Source organism: Populus alba, chromosome 15 (genome assembly GCF_005239225.2).
Source record: "Populus alba chromosome 15, ASM523922v2, whole genome shotgun sequence".
Taxonomy (NCBI): Eukaryota; Viridiplantae; Streptophyta; class Magnoliopsida; order Malpighiales; family Salicaceae; genus Populus; species Populus alba.
The window spans coordinates 16,406,200-16,432,199 of record NC_133298.1 but is presented as its reverse complement, the minus strand read 5'-3'; the positions used below and the strand labels follow the sequence as shown (position 1 = coordinate 16,432,199).

Below are 26,000 nucleotides of genomic sequence, written 5' to 3'. Positions count from 1 at the left end.
TTTGCGAAGAAATCTGATTTACAACAAGTAGCAGAAGCATACATTCTCAAGGGGAATCACCCGAAATTCAAAGCAACTGAATTTCGGCAACCGGGCACCGAATTCGGAATGCTGCTAACTCACCTAGCAAAGCGTTTCGCCGTTTTGCGGAAGAAGTCTGAATGTAGATCAAGTAGCAGAAAGCATACATGCTCAAGAGGGATCACCAGAAATTCAAAGGCAACTGAATTTCGACAACTGGGGCAACGAAGTAGGAATGCCGCGAAACTCACCGAAGCAAATTGTTTCGCCATTTGCGGAACAAGTCTGATGTAGAACAAGTAGCAGAAGCATACATTCTCAAGAGGGATCACCCGAAATTCAAAGGCAACTGAATTTTGCCAACCGGGGCATCGAAGTCGGAATGCCGCGAAACTGTAAGAACGAGTCAAAAGCGTTTCGCCGTTTACGGAAGAAGTCTGATGTAGAACAAGTAGCAGAAGCATACATGCTCAAGAGCGATCCCTGAAAATTCAAATGGCAACTGAATTTCGGCAACCGGGGCATCAAAAGTCAGATATGCCGTCGAAACTCACCGAGGCAAAGAGTTTCGCCATTTGCGGAAGAAGTCTGATGTAGAACAAGTAGCAGAAGCATACATGCTCAAGAGGGATCACCCGAAATTCAAAGGCAACTGAATTTCGGCAACCGGGCATCGAAGGTGGAATGCCGCGAAACTCACCGACGCAAAGCGTGTCACCGTTTGCGGAAGAAATCTGATGTAGCACAAGTAGCAGAAGCATACATGCTCAAGAGGGATCACCTGAAATTCAAAGGCAACTGAATTTCGGAGCCGGGGCATCGAAGTTTGGAATGCTGCGAAACTCACCTAGTCAAAGCGTTTCGCCGTTTGCGGAAGAAGTCTGATGTACAACAAGTAGCAGAAGCATACATTCTCAAGAGGGATCACCCGAAATTCAAAGGCAACTGAATTTTGGCAACCGGGGCATCGAATTCGGAATGCCGCGAAACTCACCGACTCAAAGCGTTTCGCCGTTTGCGGAAGAAGTCTGATGTAGAACAAGTAGTAGAAGCATACATGCTCAAGAGCGATCACCCGAAATTCAAAAGCAACTGAATTTTGGCAACCGGGGCATCGAAGTCGGAATGCGGTGAAACTCACCAAGGCAAAGCGTTTCGCCGTTTGCGGAAGAAATCTGATCTAGAACTAGTACAACAAGAGCAGAAAGCATACAATGCTCAAGAGGGATCACCGAAATTCAAAGGCAACTGAATTTCATCGAAATCGGAATGCGCGAAACTCACTGAGTCAAAAGCGTTTCGCGGTTTTGCGGAAGGAAGTGTGATGTAGAACAAGTAGCAGAAGCATACATTCTCAAGAGGGATCGCCCGAAATTCAAAGGCAACTGAATTTCGGCAACCGGGGCATCAAAGTCGGAATGCCGTGAAACTCACCGAGGCAAACAGTTTCGCCGTTTGCGGAAGAAGTCTGATGTAGAACAAGTAGCAGAAGCATACATGCTCAAGAGTGATCACCCGAAATTCAAAGGCAACTGAATTTTCGCAACCGGGGCATCGAAGTTGGAATGCGGTGAAACTCACCAAGGCAAAGCGTTTCGCCGTTTGCGGAAGAAATCTGATCTAGAACAAGTAGCAGAAGCATACATGCTCAATAGGGATCACCCGAAATTCAAAGGCAACTGAATTTCGGCTGCCGGGGCATCGAAGTTGGAATGTCGCGAAACTCACCGAGTCAAAGCGTTTCGCCGTTTGCGGAAGAAGTTTGATGTAGAACAAGTAGCAGAAGCATACATTCTCAAGGGGGATCACCCGAAATTCAAAGGCAACTGAATTTCAGCAACCGAGGCACCGAATTCGGAATGCTGCTAAACTCACCTAGGCAAAGCCTTTCGCCGTTTGCGGAAGAAGTCTGATGTAGAAGAAGTAGCAGAAGCATACATGCTCAAGAGCGATCAAATCAAAGGCAACTGAATTTCGGCAACCGGGGCATCAAAGTCGGAATGCCGCGAAACTCACCGAGGCAAAGGGTTTCGCCGTTTGCGGAAGAAGTTTGATGTAGAACAAGTAGCAGAAGCATACATGCTCAAGAGGGATCACCCGAAATTCAAAGGCAACTGAATTTCGGCAACCGGGCATCGAAGGCGGAATGACGCGAAACTCACCGACGCAAAGCGTTTCGCCGTTTGCGGAAGAAATCTGATGTAGCCCAAGTAGCAGAAGCATACATGCTCAAGAGGGATCTCCTGAAATTCAAAGGCAACTGAATTTCGGGAAAATGCTCACCGAAAAGCGTTTCGCCGTTTGCGGAAGAAGTCTGATGTAGAACAAGTAGTAGAAGCATACATGCTCAAGAGCGATCACCCGAAATTCAAAGGCAACTGAATTTCGGCAACCGGGCATCGAAGTCGGAATCCTGCGAAACTCACCGAGGCAAAGCATTTCGCCGTTTGCGGAAGAAATCTGATCTAGAACAAGTAGCAGAAGCATACATGCTCAAGAGGGATCACCTGAAATTCAAAGGCAACTGAATTTCGGCTGCCGGGGCATCGAAGTCGGAAATGCCGCGAAACTCACCGAGTCAAAGCGTTTCGCCGTTTGCGAAGAAGTCTGATTTACAACAAGTAGCAGAAGCATACATTCTCAAGGGGATCACCCGAAATTCAAAGGCAACTGAATTTCGGCAACCGGGGACCGAATTCGGAATGCTGCTAAACTCACCTAGGCAAAGCGTTTCGCCGTTTGCGGAAGAAGTCTGATGTAGATCAAGTAGCAGAAGCATACATGCTCAAGAGGGATCACCCGAAATTCAAAGGCAACTGAATTTCGGCAACTGCCTGGGCAACGAAGTTGGAATGCCGCGAAACTCACCGAGTCAAAGAGTTTCGCCATTTGCGGAAGAAGTCTGATGTAGAAGTAGGAGAAGCATATATGCTAAGAGGGATCACCCGAAATTCAAAGGCAATTGAATTTCGGCAACCGGGGCATCGAAGTCGGAATGCCGCGAAACTCACCTAGTGAAAGTTTTCGCCGTTTACGGAAGAAGTTCTGATGTAGATCAAGTGGCAGAAGCATACATGCTCAAGAGGGATCTCCAAAATTCAAAGGCAGCGGCAACCGGGGGTCGAAGCCGGAATGCCGCGAAACTCACCGAGTCAAAGCGTTTCGCCGTTTGCGGAAGAAGTATGAGGTACAACAAGTAGCAGAAGCATACATGCTCAAGAGGGATCACCCGAAATTCAAAGGCAAACTGAATTTCGGCAAGCTGGGGCATTCGGAATGCCGCGAAACTCCCCGAGTTAAAGCGTTTTGCCGTTTGCTGAAGAAGTCTGATGTAGAACAAGTAGCAAAAGCGTACATGCTCAAGAGGGATCACCCGAAAATCAAAGGCAACTGAATTTCGGCAACCGGGGCATCGAAGTCGGAATGCCGCGAAACTCACCGAAGTCAAAGCGTTTTCCCCGTTTGCGGAAAGAAGTCTGATGTAGAAGAAGCATATATGCTCAAGTGGGATCACCCGAAATTCAAAGGCAATTGAATTTCGGCAACCGGGGCATCGAAGTCGGAATGCCGCGAAACTCATCGAGTGAAAGTGTTTCGCCGTTTGCGGAAGAAGTCTGATGTAGAACAAGTGGCAGAAGCATACATGCTCAAGAGGGATCACCCGAAATTCAAAGGCAACTGAATTTCGGCAACCGGGGCTTCGAAGTCGGAATGCCGCGAAACTCACCGAGTCAAAGCGTTTTGCCGTTTGTGGAAGAAGTCTGATGTAAAACAAGTCGCAGAAGCATCCATGCTCAAGAGGGATAACCTGAAATTCAAAGGCAACTAAATTTCCGCAACCGGGGGGTCGAAGCCGGAATGCCGCGAAACTCACCGAGTCAAAGCGTTTCGCCGTTTGCGGAAGAAGTATGATTTAGACCAAGTAGCAGAAGCATACATGCTCAAGAGGGATCACCCGAAATTCAAAGGAAACTGAATTTCGGCAACTGGGGCATCGAAGTCGGAATGCCGCGAAACTCACCGAGTTAAATCGTTTTGCCGTTTGCGGAAGAAGTGTGATGTAGAAGTAGTAGCAGAAGCATACATGCTCAACAGGGATCACCCGAAATTCAAAATCAACTGAATTTCGACAACCAGGGCATCGAAGTCGGAATGCCGCAAAACTCACCGAGTCAAAGCATTTCGCCGTTTGCGGAAGAAGTCTAATGTAGAGCAAGTAGCAGAGGCATACATGCTCAACAGGGATCACCCGAAATTGAAAGGCAACTGAATTTCGGCAACCGGGGCATCGAAGTCGGAATGCCGCGAAACTCACGGAGTCAAAGCGTTTCACCGTTTGCGGAAGAAGTTTGATGTAGAACAAGTAGCAGAAGCATACATGCTCAAGAGGGATCACCCGAAATTCAAAGGCAACTGAATTTCGGCAACCGGGGCATCGAAGGCGGAATGCCGCGAAAACTCACGGAGTCAAAGCGTTTCGCCGTTTGCGGAAGAAGTGTGATGTAGAACAAGTAGCAGAAGCATACATGGTCAAGAGGGATCACCCGAAATTCAAAGGCAACTGAATTTCGGCAACCGGGGCATCGAAGTCAGAATGCCGCGAAACTCACCGAGTCAAAGCGTTTCGCCGTTTGCGGAAGAAGTCTGAAGTAGAACAAATAGCAGAAGCATACATGCTCAAAAGGGATCGCCCGAAATTCAAAGGCAACTGGATTTCGACAACCGGGGCATCGAAGTCAGAATGCCACGAAACTCACCGAGACTGTTCTAATCCCGGAAAATGTAGCATGTATTATACACAATTGACAAGTCATTTGTAAGCCATGCTTCTTGGAGAACAAACATCTGCGTACAAATTTGCAGCAATTTGAGACCGTCCCCTAGATAACTTGACCCCAATGTAGGCTTCTCGCTAAATGTTTGGGCTATGGCCTCGAACTGGCTGACACTGAAATCGGCTTTTCGGCCTCTTGGAAGCTGCTTGGATTAGTGGAGGATTGGAGCTAATATTTTGGGCTTCTGGAGATTACCCACCATGCTAGATCGATTGATTGGGCTTTAATTGTATTGTATAGAATATAATTAATTTTACCCAAAAAAAAACCATTTTCCAAAACCACAATTCCGATGCATCGCACGACGAGTAGAAACCACTGGTGGTAATATGACCGTGTGTTGCTTGTTAAATATTTTTATTTTTTTATAAAAAGAAATTATATATAAAAAATTATAATTTTACTACCTCTACAATATCTATTACAGAAAAATAGTACCAACGTAAAAAAAAAAAAAAAAAATTTATAATATTGTTTTTTCAACAGTGTTTTACCGTTTCTGTGTTTAGTATATTGTATTCAAAAAATTATAATTTTACTACTTCTACAGCACCTATTATTGAAAAAGAGTACCTACGTAAAAAGAAATTGAAAAAATTGTTTTTCCATGGTATTTTACCGTTTTTTTTTTTTACTATATTGTATTCAAAAAATTATAATTATACTACCTCTACAGCACATATTATTGAAAATATAGTACCTACATGAAAAAATTGCCTTTTCGATAGTGTTTTATCGTATCTTTTTAGTATATTGTATTCAAAAAATTATAATTTTATTAGCTCTACATCACATATTATTGATAAAAAGTACCTACGTAAAAAAAAGATTGAAAAAATTTATAAAATTGCCTTTTCCACAGTTTTTTACCGTTTCTTTTTAGTATATTGTATTCAAAAAAATTATAATTTTACTATCTCAACAATACCTATTAATGAAAAAATAGTACCTACATAAAAAAAGATTGAAATATTTTTTTATAATTTAGAAAAGCTAAGTTTAAATAAAAAAAATTTATATATATAATTAAATAAACTAAAAATTATATGCATTAATAAATAAATAAATAATTATTAAAAACATCTAAAAATAAAATTAAAAAAATAAATGCAGATGAAAAACACTAGCTCATTCCAAAACATTAATCACTCTATAAAATACCTCATCAGCTGAAGCAGTGAAGGGCATTATAGAGTGATAAATGGGATCCAATTAAGAATATGTTTTGTTAAGGGACCTAATTAAAAATAGTGCACTAGCTGTGGAACAAATACACCCATTATTTTAGAGCGTGGAGCTGTGGAATCGAAGAAATAGAGAGATCGATTCCTCCTTCATTTTGCTTTCGTTTTTGGCTTCCCCTTCCCCTTCTTTATTTTTTTTTTATTCAAATTTAATTATTTCAAAGTAAAAAGAAAAAAAGATGAGGTTATTGCAGTTGGGCTTCTTCCTAGCTTTAGCTTCTGGTCTCTCTGCTCTTCTCATCTACATCACCGGCGTCTCCGATCTACGTACGTTATTTTTATACATAATTTCCTATCTAGTACGTACATTTACAACTTTCTTAATTTTATGTATTTTGATTTTGTACCATAATTATCAGATGTGACCAATTCACTATCGAATCAAGATTTGGAAGCATTGCAGTCTCTACAAAACGGTTTCAAGAAGTGCGTGGTAATTTATTTTATTTTATTTGCAATTTAATTTAGTCTTAGAATTGAAGTATAATGTATAGATTTGATGGTGTTTCAAACTTTTGATTTCTTTTTCCCCATGATTTGCCAATTTCTGCAGAGTGTAAATGGATTAGGCTTACAAGCTGTGACTACTGGAAATGATTACTGTAAAGTTACTATAAATTTTCCTAGTGACACCGTCCCCAAATGGGTATCATTTCTTTCTTTCTTTCTTTTGTTTGTTTTTTCTTTTCCTAGTGACACCGTCCCCAAATGAGTATTTTAGAATTGGTTGCTGATGTTATTAGGTATTAGTGTAAGGGTGTACTTGAAAGTGAAAATATACTTAATGGATTGTGTACTTGCAAGTAATTTTCGGGGCAAAGTTTATGCTCTTAGTGGAATGAGATGGAAATTTATTTTTCATTTTTAACATTTTGAGGGTGCCATTCCCGTTCCTATTAGTTGATGATGATTGCCAATGTAAATGTGGGTGTGTGATCTCGATGTGTGTTTGATTTTGTTTGATGTTCTATTCATAAACAGAAAGATCCTAAGACAGGAGAACTTGAAGGATTATCATTCGAATTTAATCTATGTGAAGCTGTGGCAACATGGGAACAGGTGAGAGTTGCCTCATATGTGTGCGTGTTTAGTATTAAGCGTTGATAACCTGGCATTCCGACTATGTTTCTGAGATGATGTGTGTTGTTTGGTGTTTTTATGTTTGAATTTTGATGTGAAGTACAATTGATATATTATATAGTGAGTTGATTTTCAGGTGCGGAATAGTACTACAATACTCACGAGTGAGTTCATTGATGCTTTACCTAATGGATGGGAGGACTATGCTTGGCGTAGGATCAATAAAGGAGTACTTCTGTATGTACCTTTAATTTGCCAGTTTTTTTTTTGGATAAATTACAGGGGAACAATAGGAAGGGGAAAGTAATGACTTGAACTAATCTTCTACATGAAGTTGATAGGATTTACGAGGTGTCCTCCAATCAGGACATAATTCATAGAAGAAATGCAAGTGGTGCTCAAAGCAGGAATCATTCATTAAGATGAATGATTAGTTGTGATAGAAGTGATATTTGAGGTTTTCTTGGAAAGGAAATTTAAAATTGATCTCTTGTTAAGATGTCAGTGGTTTTATATTTATATTACTTTTTAAAAAGTTTCTAGTAGTTCCCAGCAAGACTTATTTTCATTCATTAAATTGGCAAAAACATTCTCAGGAAATGGGTTTAGCTGTTCAGTTTTGATGTTTAATTGGTTTATTGTGAGCCTCTAGGACTATTGACAGTAAGTTGTTGTTTGATGTGCCTCATTTATGCAACACAGTAACCAATGCAAGAACAAAACTTTATGCTTGGAGAAACTATCACTGGTGCTCCCTGAGACACCACCATATGTTCCAAGACAGTTTGATCGATGTGCTGTCATTGGTAATTCTGGAGATCTTTTAAAAACAAAGTTTGGAAAGGAAATTGATGATTATGATGTTGTAATTAGAGAAAATGGTGCCCCAATCAAGGTGAGGTTCTTCTTCTTCTCCTTCAATTTTTTTTTTTTTTTGTCAGCAATCTAGTTGCTTTTGCCATCTTTTAAATCTTGTTGACGTGTTTTTTTTTTGTTATTATTTTATTGCAGAATTATACAGAGTACGTGGGCAAGAAAAGTTCATTTCGTCTTCTTAACAGGGGATCTGCTAAAGCCCTTGATAAAGTTGTAGAGTTAGATGGTATGTTCACTAGTCTACTTCTTACCATGCCTTTCATGTATTTCTAAAATACTGATATTATGAATCCTACAGAAACAAGAAAGGAGGTCTTGTTGATTAAAACAACAATACATGACATTATGAACAAGATGATTCGGGTTTGTATTCTCTCCTCTTTTACCTACAGTTTCTTTCTCCAAGTTTTGTCTTTCACCAAAACTTGTTCTTATGGAAGCCAATATAGTCTCTTAACAAATGATGTTCCTTTTATTTTGGAAATTTGACCTTACACAGAAAGTTATAATTTGTTGATGAATTTCAGTTTTTGGCTTGCAAAAGCATGCCGGCAAATCTTTGGAATCTATGCTTTACAAAAACAATCTGCATAGCAATCTAGTTAGCCTTCATCTTGTTTTGAGTGCAAAATCATTAAGCTTGTATCAATTGAACGAAATTGATGCTACTGCAATTTCTTTCCAGCCTTATGACTTTAGCTAACCTTTTTCATGAAGATTTTGCATGCAACACCTTGTAACGTGTACTAGAACTGATTTTACTTTATGGAAATACTCAGAGATTTGGTTTTATGCTCTGTTCGAGCTTTATACTTGGGTTATCTGCCCTTTAATTATGTTATTGGCCTTCAAAGTGCTACCATAATCCACCCTGCCATATGGTTATGAAGACTTACCTCAATCAAGTTTCATTCTTATCAGTTATTTTGTGTAGAATTTTATAAATGTCAGGAAACTGTCCAGTGAGTAGAGTTTTATAAATATACCTGTTTACTGTTTTAAGAGAACTGTCTAATGAAAATTAGAAAGGCCTTTCTCCTCTGCTTTTCTTCCTTGCTTGACTTTTCCTTTTGTCTTATGTAGGAAGTTCCGATAAACAATCCTGTATATCTCATGCTAGGTGCATCTTTTGGATCAGCAGCTAAAGGAACTGGACTCAAGGCTCTTGAATTTGCTCTATCTATCTGCGAGTCAGTTGATATGTATGGTTTCACAGTGGATCCAGGATACAAAGAATGGTATAAAAATGTTTCAATGCTTATATCTTGCAAAGAGTTCTTCCCTCGATTTTATAATGGAACCTGACCAGGTAACCTCCTGTTATTTCAGGACAAGATATTTCTCAGAATCCAGGCAAGGTCACACTCCTCTCCATGGAAGGGCTTACTACCAGATGATGGAGTGCTTGGGTGTAAGTTCACATGAACTCTAAATTTCCTTTCCTTTTCTTTTTTCTTTCTTTGTTTTAGGTCAAAATCTTTTAATTATCCTAATATTGCAACCGTAAGGACATAAAGTTACCATTTGATGTCCCATGGCATTTTGTATGGATGGTTTGACTTGAGTACAGTTCCTTACTTTTTTCCCTTTTAACTAATAACTTTCTGTTGGGCTTCGAATATGATTAAATGCTAGGCTTCCAAACTTGAATCATTAGATGTTTTAACAAGTGAAATCCTTTAATTTGTTATTGGTGGATATCTTTACTAGTCTGATACCTTTTGTTTGTGGTTTGTTAAGCTTATCAAAATCCATTCCCCTATGCGAGCTGATCCCAGCCGTATTGTCCATTTGGTACCAAGCCAGAGAACAATTACAGCTGCTAGAATTGCATCAGAGAAATTGTTGAGGTACCATTGTTGCTCATTTAGTTGTGTTTCATCAGCTGTTATTAAATTTCCAGAAACATGACTTGAATCATGCTGTTACAAAACAATGGCCAGGGATGTGTGCAAAGTTTAACTATCTTGATGTTTAACCATTTCATCTAATGGACGAGTAAAATTTGTTACCGTCAACCTTGAAGTTTAACCTTTTTCATCAAATGGATGAGTAAAATTTGTTACTGTCATTCACGCACATACAATTGTTGAAGTCAATGGTTGTCATACAAAGGGTGTTGTACTGTTGGCTGTGTTAAAATTAAACTATTCAACCTGAGAAAGAAGGAATTGTTTGATTGAGGAAAGATATACATTAGCTCATGGTTTTTTGCAAGGGAACTTTGCAAAGCTGCTTGCCTTCTCATCATAGGATTAACATGTGACTTCTCATTACTATAGGGATGTTGAATCATCATTGATTCATGTGCATTGATGATAGAGATCTATATTCTGAGTGTGTTCCTTCTGTTGAAGTGGCAAAATCTTCATCAGTTAATAACTTCTTTCTTGCGCATTATGTGTTGTAGGAGGGTTGGAGCAGGATCTGGAGATCCACTACGTGCATGCTCTATTAGAAAGAAGCTAGCAAAAAGAAAGTCTACATCTGTCTCTGGTCTCAGAAAGGCTGCTGTAGATCATCAAAATTTCGTTAAGGGCACAACCATGTATCCTTTGGAGCACCATCCTGGACATGGTCTCCTTTGCACACTGCCAAAAGATTGAATCAAAGAAAGCTAGAGTTGCACCGAAATAGGTGATGAATTTGTTAAATTACCGGCCAATATAAACCACTCACTAGCTGCTGTACTTTAATTGCTCTGTTCAACAAAATTTTGGTTTGAGTCAAAAGGCAACACAAAATGTAGGTGAAATCATTTTTTTTCAGAATTTTAATTTTACGCGTAGCTTCATTGTTCTTATGTCAAAGCCAGATTCTTTCTAATCATGTTACCATTTTCTGTTGTAATTGGATTGGACCATTTTCGCTTTGCCTCTTGTATATGTCTCTCAGTTGTTTTGGTGATACTAAACAAGGAAAACAAAAGGACATTTATGTTTTCTAGTGTTGCATATTTGCGGATTCTTGGCAAATTCCTGATGTTTCAAACTTTCAATAGAGAGTAGCTATGACAAAAGAGTAGAACACGCTTTTCTTAATTTCTTCGAATTCCCATTTACCATGTAACGTGTTGTAAGGAGATCCAGTGTCTTGATTTTAGCCATAGGCTTTATTTGTCTTGAAATTCTTATGGAAGCGTCGAATTGGATATAATTAGCTTAAAAAACAAAGGACATGAAAATATTGAGATGGTATAGTTGATTGCTGCTTGGCTGACCTGCACCTCGTCGTGAGTTGTATCAGAAGTTTACTTTGCAACATCAAAAAATGTGCAGCAGTTGATAATGTGTTTTGGTGCATCAAGATGTGCTTTTAATTAAATTGATTTAAAATTATATGCATCAATTAATATTAAACATTCTAATTAAAAATTAAATCAGAGGTGAATATAGTTATCTTATCTCATGGTGAGCTCTCAAATTTTCTTATATATTTATATGTCAAAATAATCCTTTTTTTTTTTTCAAGAAGAGCACAAATTTAAATTTCATCCATACAAAATAATTATAATTTTTTAAAAAAATATAACTTTTTGAGACACATATATAACCCTATTTAGTGATATTTATTGTTTTTTAAATTACAGCTTATTAGAACTGTAAAAGCAAGTTTTGGAAAAGAAAAACTTAGCTTTTTATATTTTTTACGCAAATATATTAAGAAAAAAATATATATTGCTCACACATTGTCATGAATTTATTTTTAAAATATATATATTTTTTAACTAATCATATAATTATAAAATATACATTTGTAAGCAGGATAACGAATAAAATTATACAACTAAAAAAACAATTGTTGTCAAAACCCGCTTTTGTTATTCATGTTGCTTTTTTTAACATAAATTAAAATTAATATCCTAAAAATTATTTTTTTTTATTTTATTAAATAAATTAAAATTAAAATTAAAACAAGGGCTTATAAAAAATAGCTAAAAACCTCGGCCTCTAGGCTAGTTTCTGGCTAGAAAAAAACATATATGTCACATGTGGCAATGTTATGAATGTGTTTTTAAGTATCATGATTTTTTTAATTGAAAATGCTTAATAAAACAAAAATATATATATAAGCTAATATTTATTCTAAAAGCAAAAAAACATATGAATATGCAAATATTTAATCAAGATTTTTTTTTAATTTATATGTTTTCTTTTTATCTTTGAGGTTATTTTTTCTTACCAAAAACAAATAATTTTTATTTATATAAATACATCTTGCAAATAATATTTTTATTTTTTTTTATCAAATATGAAAGAAAACAATTAAACATAAGTTACAATAATTTCTTTATGAATTGTTTTGTAAGATAATTTTATCAATTTTGTAAGATCGAGCATCAACCTAATATTATGATGTTTTTTTAAGATTGCAATAACCTAATAAAAAATAAATAAATAAAATAAAAATTTTAGTTTTTAATCAATTTAATGTTTAACAACAAAATTGTCAATAATAAAAAGATTTAAATGACAAAAAAAAAAAAACAAACAAACATTGTGTGAGTTCATAGTATGGAGTGTGACACACTATTTTATTCATCTCTTTTATTTTATTTTATCTTATTTTATTTTAATAAATGATACTATCTTCAATCTGAAAATAAATATAGTACTTTCCATATAAAAAATATTTAACATTAAGATGTCTTTAGATAGAGAAAACGCAAGGAAAAAGTTTTTAAACCAAACTTTTTGTACAATATGCTCTCTCTAAACAATTTCATTAAGTTATGGATTAATAAATTTATATATGTTCTTTAGTTAATCCTCGAAAGATCATAAGAAACTAAAAAGTTAAATCAACTTTATTATAGGTTCATTAAATTATTTAAAAAATTAGTATAGTACAAGAGCTAAATTACATGTCATTTACATCCTTATTATTTCTTAATTAAACCTGTAATTAAACTCTTTGTTGATAAAATCATGCCATAAAATCTTTTAATATTTCTTTCAAAAATAATTGCAATTAAGACTTGGAATTGAATATGTATGAATAATGTAGAAAATATATAATAGTGCATACGTATTTTAAAGTTATTTCTTAAAAAGCAATACATCATTTTAAAATTATTATATAGTATTTTAAAAAAAATTATGATGTCAATTAATGAAATTTAATATATAATATTTATTTAAAAAATCAATAACAATTAGTAATTTAAGTTGAATTTCCATTGGAAATTGTAGAATGTACAATATAATCATAATTTGAATTTTGAATCATATATTTTTATTTTTGCAACCATATACAAAAATATTATGACTTAGTTTGAATATTTTATTTTAAATTTTGTCTTAAATCCATAATGAATTTTTGTTTTAAAAAAAAATGGTTTAAATTTTAATATTGGATTGATACTTGATTTTATGGGTACATATTTATTTCTGTATTATTAAATAAAATATATTTTCAAAAAACATAAAATCAGTTAAAAATCTTATATTTAATCTACAATATAAAAAAAATAATTTCAAAACAATTTTGGTCTTATCCGCAACTATGAAGAAAACGAGAATCGTTTTTTGTCCTTCCACGAGAATATAAAATTTATAAATTATTTCTATAATGGATTTAATATTTTTACTAGAAAACAGAGTAAAATTACCTCGTGTTTTACATGCGAATAGTTGAATAATTCCATGATGATTAGAGGAAAACAATGAAAAAATACCACGTGTTTTACATTCACTAATTACCATTTCCTCGTCCACATGGCTCCTTCCTGAAACTCCACCAATCAATATCAAGACACGCGTCAAACACCCAGCAAACCCATTTGACACACTCTCCCTCACTAACTCTCCACTCTACAGTTCACTCCCCACCCCCCCCCCCCCACCCTCTTTCTTAAGAAACCACATTACATAAACAAAAGCAAACCCTAAAGATAAAGAAAAGTTTTGATTTTTAAGTTTTTTTAATAAGAGTGTTTCAAAATCCCATCTTGAAATGGCAGAGATACACCCACCTGAGACCCATCCTAACAACGGCGGCGGCGGTAGCAGCGGAGGTGGAGGAGGGGCACTCACATCATCGGAAACTGTGGGGTCAAAGAGGCAGCGGAGGCCAAGTGTCCGATTAGGCGAGATAGGCGGTGGAGACCAGCTTTATGAATCCCAACACCACCGTAGAACTGCCATCAACAGTAACAAGCAATGGAAACAACAACAGCAGAGTTTGGGTTTTAAAGAGGCAAGTAAATCATCAAAGACTCGAGCTTTAACGAATTTAAGTGAGTTTAATGAAATCCTTGATGGGGATAATGATATTAATTTGGATAGTGTTGCAATTGGGAGTTGGAGACTTAATCATTCTTCGAAAAAGAGAGGGTCTTTGAATGTTAGTGCAAAGCGAGTTAGGTCTAACTGGGTGTCTAAATTTGATGATAGTAGTGGTGGTGGTGGTAATGGTGGTGAAGGGGAGGAGAAATACAGTGGTGGTGAAGACATAGAGGAGGAGGAGGAGGAAGAGGAGGAAGAAGAGGATTGTAGAGAGTTTGATGTTGAGAATTCAGAGACTTTGTTGAAAGAACAAAGCCGAATTCGTGATCCACTTGATGATTTGGGAGATGGGAATGAGAGGAATGGGAGGGAAGTGCATTGCTATAGGAGGGTAATTAGGGGGAGGAATGATCGTAATGTTAATCATGATTATCGTCATGACGGTGTTGATTTATCAGGTCCATCTGATAATGATATGAGAGATTATAGGAATATTGGGGGGTGTGGTGGTGGAGGGGAGGACGGGGTGAGGATTTGGCTGAATAGTTTAGGGCTAGGGAGATACGCACCAGTTTTTGAGATTCATGAGGTGGATGATGAGGTTTTGCCAAAGTTGACATTGGAGGATTTGAAGGATATGGGGATCAGTGCTGTTGGGTCTAGAAGGAAGATGTTTTGTGCGATTCAGAAGCTAGGAAAGGGGTTTTCTTGATGGTTTTTTGGTGAGCTTGTAGAGGTTTTTTTTCATGGATAACTTTTCTCAGCCATGGTAATTAAGATGCATCATGTCTGAATTTAATTTGACCTATTTCGCTCCGTCTACTAGAAATAGTAGTACTTTTTGGTATTAGTAGGATGTTTTGGTTAGTATTACTTTCTTGCCCTATATCAATGCATTTTTAATTCAGTGCAATATTCTATTACATGGCCCTTGAGTTGATTTGCTGAAGTAGTTGTGGCTGTTTTAATGAGCCTGAAGCTATATCACTTCTTCATTTGATTCTTGGAGAAATTCATGAAAAGGAAATTGCTTTAAATATTCTTATGAAGAGAATTCAAAATCAAAGCATAAGTCTTTTGCTTTACTTCATTCCTTTTGAGATTGAAAGCAGATTAGTTGAAGTTCCAAGCCAAAAGTTGAATGTGAATAATCATACTTACAATTAGTGAATGGAGAAAAACTGTAATTGTTTATGCAATATTCGCATGTTGTTTGTAGTCCATAGTGTTGCATATTTTCTGTGCTTGTTCCCTTATTCATCTCTCGGGTTGATTGTCTTCTAAAACTCTTCAATAACTTATATAAACCTGTTGTGATTAGAGTCCCGAACTGGTTGCCATTCCACAACACTAGAAGATTGACTTTCTATTGAGCTCAGAGTTGGTGGTTTTTAGAAATTGACAGCAGGAAGTGCAACCTATCTAATGAGGTGTGGTCTGGGTTTCAACTTTTGAGGTCCACTGAGGTTGCCAGAAGTTCTAGCTGCCTTTTTGTGGTGTATAGCAGTGCAGTTTTTAACACGCTAAGGTACTCTAAAGTTGTATGTGGAATACTTTGCGAACTGCGACTAAGAAAAAGTAAGTCATTGCATGAATGATGACTCAACTTGTGGAGTGGGTTCTGAAAGAGACAGAGGTTACATTCGAGAAGAGTATATGTAGTTCATATTTTTGGAGACTAGGGTTACTGGATTGGTGATCCAATGCATAGCGCCTTTATTCAGAGCATGTTAGTTAGTTCTAAATTGTTCTGCTGTTATTAGTTCTGCTGTCATCATTTTTCAATGTTGACTCTCTAATACGTGACATTTCAATTGACCACCATTTTAGCTGGGAATGAACTGCCCATCTGAATGTGATTTGTTATTCGTATTTGATGCTGACTAGGTTACTTAAGGGGAAACATTAAGCCGATTACAAAGATTCGGAGAAGACCAGTTAAGTAACTCAGGTTAGGATATTCTTGATCAAGAATCGATGTAGAGGTCTCAAGCTAGCTGAACAGTGGTGAAGGGATGCATCCCTTTGGTGTTTGTTTCTCAGTAAAGGTGTACCGGTGAAATTTGTTTTAGCAAGAGCTATGCTAGATGCACTCAATTCTAAGCTAATGCTAGCTATACATGTACCCTTCTTTTGTGGAATAAATTGAATGATTGACAGATGTATGCCAAAACCTATCATTTTATGATTATTTTTGACGTTGGGAAACGGGATTGAGTATCATTGTTGTTGGTTGATGGAGAGAAATCTTGGAGCATTCTAAAGGCTGCATTACATGTCTTCATGAATAATAATGTTTCTTTTCCATTGTTCCTCCTTTTATGCATTTAGCTAAGCCCTCTTGTTAGAATTGATATATATATACCTTGCGTAAGCTAAGCAAGTCTTTGCAAATTTGCGGGCCAATTGATATAGCTTTGATCATAAGTTAATGTTTGTAGACCAATTTTTATGAGAGTAGTCATGTCCAACTCGCATTTTAGGCTTGGGATCTGCTGGCTTTTAGGTTTCATTGGCAGGCGTGCAAATGCGATACATTCGGTTGACAAGTTTAGAGCTTTGTAGATATCCCATGATGTAAAAAGGTCACAAGATGTAGGATATAGACCCTCCTGAGGAAGTGCTTGAAACTTGAATGTCGGCCTTCAGAGTACAAATTTCTAGCGTATTTCTGAGGTCAAGACTCAAGACTGGACTTCTCTAGAAGTTCGCACAGTTCTTTTTCGTCCATGCTATAAATACCCTCTACAGTGACAATCACCTTCTTAGGGTTGCCCTCTGCAATTTGCTGTATCAGAAATCAAAATTTGCTCCATTGTTTAAGAATCTGTTGGTGTAGAAGAGGGAGCAAAAAAAGAATTGAATTATTTATGGCATGGGATGTTTTAGAAAACTGATGGAACCTGTCATTTCTATTAACTATACATATAGATAGCTCCACTTTCAAAATCATCAGCGGCCATTAAAACAGTTTGATGAAGTTGATATTCATTAATTCTCGATTCTGAAACCGCGAGGTGAAGAATCCTGATTTGGTGATCATTGAATTGATGCAGGATTGACTATTCTCCAATTGCCTTATTACCTAACCCTAGTGTATAAAATAATTCCATGTAATGTAAGAGCCTCCTTAGTCCTTGCGATCAAAGGCCATCGCAAGAAACAGTTGAACCTCCAAGTTTGACCTTGTCCAAGCCTGCCTTTATGGTATCCGTCTTCTTCATGGAGGCTTCAGACCACGAAGTCAATTCTATGTAGAGTTCTCGTCAAAAAATTGATTTTTTAAAAAATTTCTTTTTCGATCAGTTTTTCTATTGTTCACATTTAATTTCTTGGTAGTTTAATGTGTGGATTTGTGAGACGTAGCAATTAAAATTATTCAATATTTCTGGATTGCAAACCTTAGATTAGTCCTCTGACTGTATATAGCTCCTTGATGAGTCCTTGAACTACTGATTTTATCGATTGGACCCCCCTATCTATTTTTTTTTTCTTACAATTGGATCTTTCTGCTATAATAATTAGAGGCTGTGTAAGATTTTGCACAATCTACCTGATTGTTTTCTTGCGAATTCTAATGGTCCCAGAATTTATGCATGAAAATAACTAATATTTCTCCCTATTAGCAAATGTAAAGCATATCCAATTATTCCTTTAATCCACTTTTCTAATTGTTCTTGCACATGTTTGGAGTGAAAAGATAAGGTATTTTCATGTTCAAGTCTTGTGGGAATCACGAGGGCTAAGGAGAAAACACATGAATAGCCCATGCACCATTCAATGCCATATTCGATTTGGAGACCCAATTTGGTAAAATCAAAAGTTGGAGGACTAATCCGAGGTTTTCCCACTTCAAAATTAAATCCCCGTGACCATAGATGAAGACCACTAGACCCCAGCAAAAGTGGAATAATTCAAAACGAGATAAAGCCCTCCACGTATTCATATAATTATAATTTTTAAAACAAGAAGTCAGCCAATGTATTTGGTTTTGGAGAAAATAACACCAACAAATCCAAGAAATCCATTGATGGTGTTGCTGTTGCCGGCTTCCTTCCTGCCTCCTTTACCAATCAGGCATCCATTCCTCTAGAAACTTGGAAACTTCCTCCTCTTTAACTGACCATCGTCGCACCTCTCCTCTGCTACTTCAAAACCCCCTCTCATTTTTTTCCAATCAAAACCAAAAACCTCTCTTTGTCGGCAAATTCTCTTTCTCGAGAACTCAAAACCAAACAATCATGATAAAATCACGGCAACATCATCATCGTTTCATAATTCGTACAATTCTTCTTCTGCTCTCACTTAACTCAGTTCCTTCAATCTCTGCTCACTTTTTCCCTAACCTCACTTCAATCCCAGAAGAGTTGCTCAAGAACGCCACCGGTAATCCGTGGGATTTCTTCCAACAACTAGCGGGCTGCCACGCAGGTGAAAAATACGACGGCTTAGCCAAGCTCAAACACTACTTCCAATACTTCGGCTACATCCCCAATTCCCTCTCCAATTTCACCGATGATTTCGACGACTACCTTGAATCTGCTCTCCGAACTTACCAACAAAACTTCAACCTTAACGTCACTGGCGAACTCGACGACCAAACAGTGAACCACGTCGTGCGGCCCAGATGCGGTAATCCGGATATAATCAACGGCTCTACGAGTATGAACTCTGGCAAGACCAATAATACCTCGTCAAGCCATCACTTTCACACGGTCTCTCATTACAGCTTCTTCACTGGCCAGCCTCGTTGGAGAAAACAAGCCTTAACCTACGTGTTCTCGCCGGAAAATCAACTATCCGACGAGGTCAAGGCCGTTTTCTCCCGCGCTTTTGACCGTTGGTCAACGGTGATTCCATTAAATTTCTCACAGACGGATTCTGTCTACACAGCTGATATCCGGATTGCGTTTTTCAGTGGCGATCATGGAGATGGAGAGCCGTTTGATGGGGTATTGGGGACACTAGCACATGCTTTTTCTCCCCAAAATGGGCGACTCCATCTTGACGACGACGAGCATTGGGTGGTGACAGGTGATGTCAGGACATCAAAGTTGACGTCAGCTGTTGATTTGGAGTCCGTGGCAGTGCATGAGATTGGACATTTGTTAGGTTTAGGGCATTCCTCTGTGGAAGAGTCTATCATGTACCCTAGTATTTCTTCAAGGACAAGGAAAGTTGAATTGGCCACCGATGACATTGAAGGGATCCAAACGCTGTATGGTAGCAATCCTAATTTTAATGGTTCATCTGCACAGTCCGTTCAGGAGAGAGAGACTGGTAGCGGCAGCGGTAGCGGTGCCGCCCATTGTGTCCATTCGAGGTGGGGTCTAACTGGGTTAATCATGGCCTTGTGCTTTACTTTCCTCCTCCTTTTGTAGATTAGACTTTAGATTAATTAGGTTACATAACATGAATTTCATTTTTTATTTTTAATTATTTGGAGGATTTCAAAAAGGAGCTGTCATTGGCTCTTTATATTTGTAGTTATTACCATTACACTTGATATATTAATTCATGGAATACTCTATTAAAAAATGGAAGCCTGGAATTGGGCATGCCTAAGTAGTGCTTGAGTTTTTTTTTTAGTCTGTTTGTTTGTTTTTATAGTGTAAAAATATATTTTTTAAAAAATTAAATTTTTGCTTTAAATTATTTTTTTTAAGTTTTAGATTGTTTTGATGTGTTTGTATAAAAATTAAATATTAAAAAATAAAAAAATATTTTAATATATTTTAATATGAAAAGCATTTTAAAAATATAATCGATATCACAATAACAAATAAGATAAAATAGTTTCTTTCACCTAGGGAAATCTCTCTTTCTATGCTTGTTAAGAATGATTGTCGGAATAACAATGATCACCCATAACATGAGGTTGCAAAATATATAATTAAAAGATGAAATTGATAAAAAAAAATAATTTAATAAAGAATTTAAAATTAAATATATTGCAATTAAAAGGCTCAGAACCAAACATAATATAAAAAATCAATTGTCAAGAAATAAAATTAAAAAAATAAAATTAGCTCAATAAATTATTCAAGATTAAATACATTACAATAAAAGAGAATAAGGACATAATTTAATTCAACAAACTAATATTCATACTTTTTTGTTTTTTTTTTGCAAAGGTCAACGTGTTTCTCTAGAAAAGAAGAAAGAAAAAAAGAAGGGAAGAAAAAACATGTAATTAGAGCTCAATTGACGGTCTTTTGACAACATGCATCTCATGACCATGATAGAAAATATGGACTATGAGATGCATCGAACAACGTCCCAAATAGCAATGTTTGGATTTGTTTTGATGTTCAATGCGTTACCCTAAATGTGCTAGCAGCTTCAACTTGTCGGAAACTTTTTAGCATGCCCTATCCACGATTTAATACACACACGCTCAATTATCCTTGGCCAACATAAGAATAAAAAAAAAATCTTGCAAAATAACTAAAGTGTCCTTGCATTCAAAGCTATAAAATATTATTTTTAGGGGTAATTAAGTAATTGTGCTAAAAAAATAAAAACCCCGAGAAGCCCTTTGTTCTTAGGAAAACATTTGTTTTTTTAAAAGGTAAATTAATAATTACACTATGTATCAAAAAGGTAAAAAGACCATTTAACCCTCTCATTTTCTTTAATGACTACTATATCCCATGAAAAATAACTTCCAACTCCTAAAACTAACCAAGCTAAGTAAGTTTACCCTTCAAGAATAAGAAAATAATTTCACTGTTCAAAATGCAATATTTGTGTTTATTGCTGTTGCAGGAAACTGGGAACTCTGAAAGTCCAAGAAAGCAATATTTGTGTGCCAGCGAGCACCAACTTCCTGTCATATCTGGTTTGCTTGCAAAGACTGCCTCCTTGACACAAGGAGACTAAAGCCACTTTTGCTTTGCTGAACTTGTTTTATAAAGCTCACTCTTTTACTTTATTTCTGGTAAACCATAATTTCTTATAAAATAATTATGGATTTTATTTTTACATTAACAAAAAATAATGTTTTTTTGTGAAAAAAATAATATCTGAATTAAAAACAAAATAAACAACTGCATATTCTTGCTGACGACATGCTTATCAGATAACTGGAGGTACGAATCAAAGCATTTAACAGATTTACAGTAAGGCTACACAGGACACGACATGAGAGCACACAAATAAACAAGAGGAAAGCTTCGATGCTAGCAAGACAGCTACAGTATTTTCTGATTCTCAAGAGGAATTCTAATCAATGCTGCACATATATGCCACTCAAATTGTTAGATCAAAGCTTTCATTTCATAGAGCAATTTCACCGAGATGGGATTCTCGAGTCTCACTCCAACTTCATTGCACCTTGCTCCTGATGCTGCTTATCAGACCCGGCAGGGGAGTACTTTATGCCGATGAGGTCGCCGACTTGATTGATAACCTGTCCAAAAAGAGAGAATTTACCATCACTCGGATTAGTAATCAAACATCAGAAATGACTTGCTAATTCTGTCAACTCAATGCCACACAAAAATTAAACAGACAACAAGCATCAGAAAAGAAGGGGGTATTTGCAAACTCATAGCCATTGCTTTCCCAAAGCTCAAGCAACCGTACCCTATCCTTTGGTCGGTTGGAGTCTCTAGTCTTAATTGACAGTTGTTTAAGAACCAAATTATGCACAAAGACTTCGATAATGATGGTCAACGAAATAGCAAAACCACAAAAAGGAGGAGAATGCATGATGTAATAGAAAAGAAGTCCATATTGACAAGCACACATACCTCCAATGCTTTGAGAAGGTCTTCCATGGCATGGCAGGCAGATATGCAAATACGTGCCCTGGCCAAAAGTAGAGGGGTAGCTGGAAAAGCAGTCATCACAACAGCAACCTGTAACAGCATGTGTGATCTTAGTAACTAGGGACATCCACAAGAACAGAAATGATGATACTTAAGCAACTAATGAAATTTAGAATTATGAATGCCCTTGCAAAATCTGATGAATACATAATATCTACACGACAATGCAAACATAAAAAAATTACTAGGATCTCACATTCTGCTTGAGGCACTCCCGAGAAAATGCAGGGATTTTTCCTGGATTGTAAAGCATTATGGCAATCACTGGTGAATCATTATCTCCAATAACGTCAAAACCCATTTTCTGCAGCTCTGATCTGAAAAAGTTGCTATTTTCACGTATTCTTTCAAGTTTTTGAGCCCCTAAAGTGAAACAATGTCGACCAAAACAAAATTGATGTGTAAACTCAAATCTGAGTAATTTCAGAAAGACTTCTTAGTATATCAGAAAAGAAAGAATCTTTTTAGAATACCTCTGCTAGAACCATCCTCTCCCAGAATAACCTGTATGGATGATATAATTTGTTGTGCAGCTGGAGGCGATATTGATGTTGCATATAAATGAGCTGGACTAGTGTACTTAAGGTATTGGATTAGTTCCTGAAAGTAATAAGCAAACCTCAGCCATTGGGCATTTATTCACATAAGATCAATAGCTGAATCCACTAGAAACAAGTTTGCATATTTTGCACTGGTAAAATGAAAATACTCAGAAAATTGGAATATGTCATAGCAAAGACAGTTCATATGGCGTCAACAACAAACAATATCCTTCAGAATTTCTAGAATTAGTGGAGACAAAACAAAATGATAGTACTCATGATACGGCTAAGAAGGATTATCCACCAACATGTTCTAAACTATACAAGTTTATCAGAGTCTTGCTCATCAGATGGTGACTTCCACTTGGTGGCTGGTGTAAAAAACCAAAACATGATCATTAATATTTTATTGAGGCAGAAGAGAGCATCCAAAACTCGAAAATCAAGGCAATACTGACAGAAGTTTCATACTACAACAGAAGAAAGTATAGGCTAGGTCTGGTATTATAAAATGTCGATTGTAATTAGGGTTAAAACAAACTAGTGGTCAAGGAAAGAAGAATTGCTATCGAAGACACGCATCAACATTACTCTTCCCAGAAAGCTCAAAGCACATTTTATAGAACTCTTAGAAAATAGAACAGAGGTGCACAAGTAATAAACCTTAGATCCAGCAATGTAACCCCCACAAGATCCAAAAGATTTTGTAAAAGTTCCCATCATAACATCGACATCAGCTGTATCCACTCCTAAGAGTTCACAAACACCTCTTCCTGTTTTCCCAACTGCTCCAATGCTGTGAGCCTCGTCCAAGTAAATATATGCCTGCAACAAACAGGGGATAAAAAAGAAGATACTATTAACGCAATTAAGCAGAAAATCAAGGAGCTTGGCAATGCAAAAGCACGTTAAAGAAGTAAAGCAAAAAACAGACCAGAAAATATTTTACATGACTTTCAGATTCATAGCATCCCTAACTTTTAAAATCATTTTCCTGCATAAAACAGATTCAACTTCCATTGATTGTGAAACAATAGAGCAGAATTTAAAAGTCTTCAGAAGTTACAAATTGCAACTGCATATTACAATAATCCACCTGTTTTCTAATGCAACAAGGTAATTTCCCTATAAAAAAGAATCACAAAATTTCCAGGCAAAAACTAATCAATAAAAGGTTAAACTGAAATTATTAAAGATGCACAAAGTAATACTATTTACTACAATCCATCTATCACCTTATATTTCTTGCATACTGAAACAATCTCTGGAAGTTTGCATAGTTCCCCTTCCATACTATAAATACCCTCCACGAGGACAAATATCTTCTTCCAAGGCCTATGTGTCCTTGGTTGCCCCTCAGCAATATGCTGCCTCAAAACTTCCTCCAAGTGAGATGGTGCTGAGCGGAAAGTGGGTGACCAGATTCCAATGCATGAGAACACAGAAATATTTATTTCGGAGACTGAAAACGACTATCACATTCAACTTACTATTGTGTTGGAAAACCCGAATTGTTGCTCCTGAACCACGAGCACCATTGATAATTGAGTTGTGGTTTAATGAATCACTAATTATTAACCCTCCCTGTAAAAATAAAATAAACTGTAATTCAATCGTAACATATTACAAAACACACAACTAAGATTATGCACATACCTTTCCGATCAGAGCAGGGAGAGTGGCACAGTTTGTGGCATGGCCCATGCCAAAAACTATGGCAGCTGGCTTCCGAACAAAGTTTGCAACAATCTCCTCCAGTTCGTTATGCAGTGTCGTAGTTCCTCATAAAAAAAACTTGCATTGCTCAATAATGAACACCCAGAACACAATGAGGAAAGAAAAGTTTAGAAATGATACACATACCTCCATCAACACGAGGACTGCAAGTACTCGGTGAAAACCTCTTCAATGTCTCAATAACACGAGGCGTACAATACTCATCAGCGGCAGCAAACCCGAGATAATTATACGATCCCAAGTTCAGACACCTCGTTACCTTCGATGTCCGTCTGCTCAACACACAATTATAGCAATTAATAAAAAAAAATGCCCCAAAAGAACCACCATCTAATAATGGAAAGAGTTACTTTCTCAGTGTTAATTTTCACCTCAAAGTCTTGTTATTGTCATTGGAGTAACGCTGGACAACATCAAACCACACGTCCGGAGCACTCGAAATCGGACGTCCAAAACAATCCTAAACATTAAAAAACATGAAAATAAGAAAACACCAACGTAACTAAATCAAACTAATCTTTCGTAACATAGAAAAAACATTACTAAAAAAACTTATTTTTCCTCTAATAAATAAATAAATCAATTTTGATTCTAATAAAAAAAACCATACTCTTAAAATAAATAAACGAATGAATTAAAGTACCTGAATTCGAAGATATAATCGACGAATGTAAAAGTCTTCGGGTCCTAAACAAATCGGTGCATAGCCCTGATTTAAACAAGAATCGGATCATTAACGCACAAAAGTGAAGCATTTAGAGCTAAATTATGCCAAAAACGACATAAACCAAAGCAAGAGAAGTTTTATAAAAAAATAAATGAAAAAGAGGAGGACCTGAAGATTGCTGGAGTGGAAGCAATCGAGGATTTTACGAAAGAAATCTCGGAAATGGCCAAAAACGAAGAGTAATCCATAGCTGAAGTAGGTGCTCAAGGCGGTCAAATATGGAATCTTAATCATTTCTCCTCTCCTCTTCTCTATCTGGTTTACACAATCCTAGGAGTGGTTGTGGTTTTATAGGATTTTTGGTGGAGTACCTTTGATTAGTACTAGTGAGAGAGAATGAAGAAGATTATTATTATATGACTATTCAAATTTCTTTGGTCAATTCTCAGTGTTTGATTTTTCTTCTTTATTGTTTGAAGGGACGGATCTGTTTGGATTCTGGAAATATCTTGCGGGCTTAAAGTAATCTCAACCACAAACTTTGGATGACAAGCCCAAATTATTTGTGATAATGAGAGAAAAGTTTCCTAAATTCTATGATCAAGTTGTCCATGCTTCGAGTAACATGGCTTTAGCAATGCATTTGGTACAGGACATTCTTGGGACACAAGTATAAAAGGAAATCGTATGTATAACAGAAAAACAAAATGAAGAACACACACCCATATAAAACCAATAAATATTATATTGAAAGGGAGCTAACTTGATCGTCTGAGGGCTAATCGGAAGTCATATTTCGATCCAGCTTTATGTTTACAGGGTCGTGGCTGTAAGGCATCAACAGTAAGCAATGGCAACCTTGGATGGAACTATACCTTAATAATCTGAGTTTGAGTCAAATTGCGCAAATTGGCTACAACTAGAATCATCCTCAAGGCA

The 26,000-nt window shown here is 36.7% G+C and overlaps 4 protein-coding genes across 5 annotated transcripts; 3 read left to right on the top strand and 1 right to left on the bottom strand.

The window, feature by feature from the left end:
- The first annotated feature begins 6,143 nt into the window (after window positions 1-6,143).
- LOC118057502 (sialyltransferase-like protein 2) lies at window positions 6,144-10,935 on the top strand. The gene is made up of 12 exons (XM_035070102.2): window positions 6,144-6,367; window positions 6,460-6,533; window positions 6,654-6,746; window positions 7,082-7,159; window positions 7,317-7,417; window positions 7,883-8,075; window positions 8,192-8,282; window positions 8,355-8,419; window positions 9,140-9,294; window positions 9,386-9,467; window positions 9,797-9,906; window positions 10,467-10,935. The coding sequence occupies exons 1-12, from the start codon at window positions 6,280-6,282 to the stop codon at window positions 10,660-10,662; spliced, it is 1,326 nt and encodes a 441-aa protein (XP_034925993.1). The 5' UTR covers window positions 6,144-6,279; the 3' UTR covers window positions 10,663-10,935.
- A 2,961-nt stretch (window positions 10,936-13,896) lies between these two features.
- Window positions 13,897-16,445, top strand: LOC118057503 (uncharacterized). 2 transcript variants are annotated; one of them, XR_004688973.2, is made up of 2 exons: window positions 13,897-15,052; window positions 16,171-16,445. XR_004688973.2 is itself a non-coding variant. In XM_035070103.2 (2 exons), exon 1 carries the CDS (start codon window positions 14,012-14,014, stop codon window positions 14,993-14,995), a length of 984 nt encoding a protein of 327 aa, XP_034925994.1. In that variant the 5' UTR covers window positions 13,897-14,011; the 3' UTR covers window positions 14,996-15,005; window positions 16,171-16,445. The 2 variants fall into 2 exon arrangements, 1 of the variants encoding a protein (XP_034925994.1); XM_035070103.2 differs by having other exon boundaries at window positions 13,897-15,005.
- Window positions 16,446-18,240: 1,795 nt separating this feature from the next.
- On the top strand, window positions 18,241-19,871 carry LOC118057504 (metalloendoproteinase 5-MMP). Its single transcript, XM_035070104.2, has one exon. It carries the CDS (start codon window positions 18,525-18,527, stop codon window positions 19,662-19,664), a length of 1,140 nt encoding a protein of 379 aa, XP_034925995.1. The 5' UTR covers window positions 18,241-18,524; the 3' UTR covers window positions 19,665-19,871.
- Window positions 19,872-21,313: 1,442 nt separating this feature from the next.
- On the bottom strand, window positions 21,314-25,547 carry LOC118057506 (long chain base biosynthesis protein 2a). The gene is made up of 12 exons (XM_035070105.2): window positions 25,230-25,547; window positions 25,038-25,103; window positions 24,766-24,854; window positions 24,521-24,666; window positions 24,314-24,438; window positions 24,148-24,241; window positions 23,893-24,056; window positions 23,321-23,482; window positions 22,589-22,715; window positions 22,312-22,478; window positions 22,038-22,145; window positions 21,314-21,694 (listed from the first exon to the last, which is right to left on the bottom strand). Exons 1-12 carry the CDS (start codon window positions 25,353-25,355, stop codon window positions 21,599-21,601), a joined length of 1,470 nt encoding a protein of 489 aa, XP_034925996.1. The 5' UTR covers window positions 25,356-25,547; the 3' UTR covers window positions 21,314-21,598.
- Window positions 25,548-26,000: the final 453 nt, after the last annotated feature.